Source organism: Syngnathus scovelli, chromosome 10, assembly GCF_024217435.2.
Source record: "Syngnathus scovelli strain Florida chromosome 10, RoL_Ssco_1.2, whole genome shotgun sequence".
Lineage (NCBI taxonomy): Eukaryota > Metazoa > Chordata > Actinopteri > Syngnathiformes > Syngnathidae > Syngnathus > Syngnathus scovelli.
The window spans coordinates 7940001-7944850 of record NC_090856.1 but is presented as its reverse complement, the minus strand read 5'-3'; the positions used below and the strand labels follow the sequence as shown (position 1 = coordinate 7944850).

Below are 4850 nucleotides of genomic sequence, written 5' to 3'. Positions count from 1 at the left end.
AAGGTTGTGAAGTAACAAATTTATTTGTCTTCCAAAACGAAGAACTGTATAAGCGCGTTAAGCATCTTTGGCTTCAAAAAAGTAGGAAAGACAACTGTATATACTTATATATTTAAAAAAAAAAATGCAGTGAACGCACTTCCACAATACAAATCTTATTTCAATATGAACTTTACTCGCTTTGTTAGCTGTACAAATATAGTGCATACTCTTTTTCCATTTGATAAAAAAAAAAATTCTAACATTGAGCAACAAAGAAGAACTAGCAAGTGTCATTTGAGTCTTTACGTTCCTTGGCTGTGTTCACCATGGTCGCCACACCGAGTCCGTGTTTCCCGATGGGGCTGCGGGGGAGACGGCAGCCGGCACCGGAACCGGCGTCCCGGGGCTGTTGGCGTAGACGGGAATGACGGGACCGTTCGGGGCAAACGCCGCGTTGGGTATGAGGAAGGCAAACTGTCCGTCCGTTGCAGGCACAATCTGGAAGCCGCCGTACACTTTGGTGGCGTCCGAGTTGGGTAAAGTGGCCGGAGAGGGAGCTCCTTTACAAGGCACTCCGCTCATGGGTAGCACCTGCGGGGCAGACCCAGGCATCTGCACCATGGGCTGGCCAAACGAGGGGTGCGTTGGCCCGGCCGCCGGGGGGATCTGGTGCTGACTGGGGTAGTTCATGGCATTTATCTGCGTCATGCAGCTGGCGAGGTGGCCGAGGAGCCGCGTTCGGACCTCCGTGTTGACGCCCTCGCAGGTGGACAGAAAGCGAGTCACTTCGTTCATGCACTCGCTGAAACCGGCGCGATACTTTCCTAACACGGTGGGATCGGTATTGAGCACTGCTGCAAAAAATGAAAAATAACACGACGGCAATTAACGTAAGATCCCGATTTTAGCATTATTTTATATTTGCGAAATGTGTGCTTGATTATTAGTCATGCGTCCGCCGTGAAAACGAAACTTACCGGTCATTTGAGCTCTCTGGAGGTTCCGGAGATGTTTCACAGTCATCTCCAGGATGTCTGCTTTCTCCAATTTGGAGTGTCTGGAGCTCTGTACAGGAGAAACGCACATTTAAGACCTAGGCGACCACCTCCACATTTGTATCAGCTTTTTTGAAAAAAATTCCCCCAACTGGACCCAAGAGCGTGAAAGTATACGTACATCTTTCTTGAGCGCGTCCAAGATGAGAGTTTTAAGCTGGCCCAAGCTCTCATTGATCCTGGCTCTTCTCCGCTTCTCCATAATTGGCTTGGAAGACTTTAAGAAACAACAAGAGGAGTGTTAATAAATATCAACGTAAAAGGCGCAGTACGTTTCTCAATATGGAACTGGTCCATGTTGATAAACTCACCTTTCTATGCTCAGAGGCTGTTTTGGGTTTATCGGGGGTCGAGTTCATGCTTGCTGGGGTGGCAGCGACCGGAGACGAGGACGATTTTTCCATCATGTCGGCAGGCATCTTAACGGCAAAATCAATTATCCCTCAAAATGCAGCAAAATATGGTCCACCGATGCAAAGATGATGGAAAAAAGTCCCGCGTCAGTGCACCAAGTTAGAATCCGAGAGGGTGACGTGCCGCTGCGTGTGCGTCTGTGTGTGTCGGCGCGGCTGCGTGTGGCGTGTATTTATATCTTGCCCCGCACGCGAACGGCTCGTGTGAAACTTCCCAAACTTTCTTTCCCACACTAACTTCCCACCAATCAGGACGAGGCGCACGCGGCCCGGGGGAGGACGGCTCGTGGTCGGCGCCCTTCCATTGGCTGCGTGTCGGCCCGCAGCTGGCGGCCAATGGCGCGCCGCCCGGGCTGAGGGCGCAGCCGGGAAACTGCCTTCCAGTCTTCAATCATCACACGGCGGGCACCCGCACCGGGAGCAGGCGCGAGCGGCGAGGCACCCTTTCGCTCCCGGGGCGCCAAGATAAATAATTACGGCACACGTACGCGATATAACGCACCCACGCTGTCTTAACTGGCCTTGACATTAGAAAACACGCTGGTACATCCCGCTAAACTTTATTTTGCGAATAAGGGATTAAAATACACTGTCTATATATTTTATAGTACTTTATTCTAAACATTCATCTATTTATCTATCCATCTAATTTACGTTTCTCTCCCTGAGGGTTTCACAAACTTTCATCTCAAGACAAATGAAACAAAACAAAGTCATCAAGTATTGACATACATTATAAATACAATCAAATGTCAATATGCCACCCACACACACAACCATGTCAAAACAGGACAGGAGGATGTGTAGAATCTCCCTAAATGAAAATAATGCTTCTATAGGTGCAGAATTCAACTTGCAACCACATAAGATTTAGTGAAATCAGCAGGTCTGCACAAGTGCGTCTTTATTCCTATCATTAGACTGGAATCAAATCAAGCGTGCACTCTTGTGTGTGCTTGCCTGTACAGATGTTTGTCATTTAATCACGCGTGGAGTCGTGCATGTACAGCACGTGCCAGGCTGTTTTTACGAGCACGGTGCGTGGAGATTTGGCCGCCGGGCCGTAGACGCGGGAAGGGAGGTGAGGTGGGGGGGGGGGGGGGGGGGTGCAAGGGGATGGGTGAGGTGAGGAGGGTGTGGGGTGCGTGGCTGAGGCAGCAGCGGTGGCGGCGTCGGCTGCGGTGGTTTACATTAGAGGGGAAGGTAAATAGCAGCTGCTGTTTTAAAAGCCTGGGAAAACCACGCCTCCCGAGCGAGCTGGACCCGGGCTTCCTTATCGGAATGCGAGCCAGAGCAAGCAGAGAGATTTGTTGCTCGCAGATGCCGCCTTCCTCCCCGCCCGTGGCCACCACGCAGCCACCCGTAGTCAGGCTTCCTAATAATTCCATTTGCTTATCTTTATAGCGGCTGCAAGCAGTGGGGCTTTCTCATCGCGTCTCTTTTGTCTCTAAATGTTAGATTGCAATCTCGATTGAAATTAGAAATGACGCTCGTCAGACTTCTCTGCACTCTTTTCCTCAGCACACGTCCAGTCGCCGCAGAGACCGCGACGCGTGGCGCGCAGGCGACCGAGGGGAAGGCGCGCCTCTCGCCGGCTTGCCGCCTCCGTCCGCGGGGCGTCGCCGACGGCCAACCCGCTGCCGTGCCGATTTGATCGGCAGGAGCACGCGGTTGAGGCTCAGTCGGGGAGGGGGAGAGACAAATGAACAGCTTCGCCTCTCCACTAACATTCGCACAGCCAATAGGGTGGGTTTTCGCTCCTTTTTCTGCCACAGCAAACACCGAAGGAATAATCAGTCAAAACAATTAAAGCAAGAGAAAGTGAAATTTGAAAATGGCAATGTACTAAGATATTAAAAAATTCTTGATTGCATGTATTCAACCACTCTTGTCCTCAAAAAATTTCAAATGACGTTAATAGCTATTAACGTCATTTGAATATTAATAGTCTAACATATTGCTATCATGTCCAACCCATGCACAATTGTCTCAATTGAGTAAATCCAATGAAGCGAAGACCCCCCCCCAGTGTAAATGTAATGAGTATTGGTCTCGGTATCGGCAATACTGTCCCTGCTTACTTTTCCTCAGATTCCTATCCATACCAAAATATGCAAACACACACACAATGTACGCTCCAACATATACCACAAAACTGAATAGATGTGATTTAAAAAATAACTTTACAGCTCTTACACAATTAAACCCTTTAAATAAACACAAAATATTCCATAGCACTTTGAGGGAACAAAAAGACTTTCACTCGCACATTTCTCCCAAAAAGAGGCTAAGGGTGCTTGCTTCAAACTGTTTGTCATTCCTAGGTGAGGTTTACTGTAAAACTGACACATAAAACAAAATTTAACAATGTATATTTAAATAGCCAAATAAACATCCACAACATACAATTTAATCTAACAAACATATAATGCAAAACACCTAGAAATTAGCATAGCGGTTATGGTTGAAAACTCAAGCACTCGAAGCAGAGAAATACTGTATGCAAACAGCGGATACAACAAGAATGTATTTGCTGGTGTCTACGATCTGCTCCACGGGAATGACTTGAGAATTGTAGGACCGTCTCTGCCTCTTCATGCTCTTAGCCAATGTCTTTCAGTAGCTCTCTGCTGCCCACATGAATGTTTTGGCATAACGGTACACTTAAGACAATAATTAGGATTTGCAGAATTGAAAAAAAAAAAAATACACAAATAAATTAGTGTTCATAAGTGTAATGTACAGGTGTCCAAAGCGGCTGTAAACCAAATGCATCTTTCATGCACAACAATGCCGCCTCTGTCAAACACATCATCAGCAGATCTCATTGTCGGAGGCTGCACACCTGCACAAAGGTTGCGCAAGGCCCTCAAAACAAAAGAAGCCATGTGGATCAGACGGAGCGCACGTTCCGAGACACTCTCTGCCTGAACGACTTTCTCACGCTCAGGTTGCAAAAAAGGTCTCCGGCGGTGAACTACGTCAGCCCGCCCCCTTCTGAAGTTTTTCAGGCTGCACCTGGCTGCTGCCTGTGCCCTCAAGTGTTACCTGTTACTACTGGATGGCAGCCATCTAGTCGTAACAGATAACAGCCTTCACCATCATATGGAAAGAGTGGGAATCGCACATGCCAGTAGACGAGGTCAGGATTTTGGGAAATGATCACAAAGTTACGAAAAAAAAAAAAGGAAAAATAGATTTGACAAACGTATCAATTCTATGCTCAAACCTATCATCAATAAAAACACTACAGGCAATGTTTTAAGTCGCATTACCAATTCTTACTAGCATACAAACGTAAAGACAAGTCCTTCATGATAAAACAAAATTCATGTAAAGTGATGTAAAACGTCCTCCACACAAGCAAACTTTTCTTCACTGTTCCCAATCCCTTTTCTGT

General features: G+C 47.3%; 1 protein-coding gene across 2 annotated transcripts; it reads right to left on the bottom strand.

Annotated features, from left to right (window-relative positions):
* On the bottom strand, positions 1-1630 carry her6 (hairy-related 6). 2 transcript variants are annotated; one of them, XM_049725343.2, is made up of 4 exons: positions 1349-1630; positions 1159-1254; positions 960-1047; positions 1-833 (listed from the first exon to the last, which is right to left on the bottom strand). In XM_049725343.2, the coding sequence occupies exons 1-4, from the start codon at positions 1454-1456 to the stop codon at positions 304-306; spliced, it is 822 nt and encodes a 273-aa protein (XP_049581300.1). In that variant the 5' UTR covers positions 1457-1630; the 3' UTR covers positions 1-303. The 2 variants fall into 2 exon arrangements, with proteins under 2 accessions (XP_049581300.1, XP_049581289.1); XM_049725332.2 differs by having other exon boundaries at positions 1-836; positions 1349-1621.
* Between the last annotated feature and the right edge of the window lie 3220 nt (positions 1631-4850).

Coding starts and splice junctions, on each gene's coding strand:
- her6 (XM_049725332.2), bottom strand. CDS start 1,456: ATGCCTGCCGACATGATGGAAAAATCGTCCTCGTCTCCGGTCGCTGCC. Junction 1,255..1,348: donor CAGCCTCTGAGCATAGAAAG/GTGAGTTTATCA, acceptor TGTTTCTTAAAG/TCTTCCAAGCCAATTATGGA. Junction 1,048..1,158: donor TGGACGCGCTCAAGAAAGAT/GTACGTATACTT, acceptor TCTCCTGTACAG/AGCTCCAGACACTCCAAATT.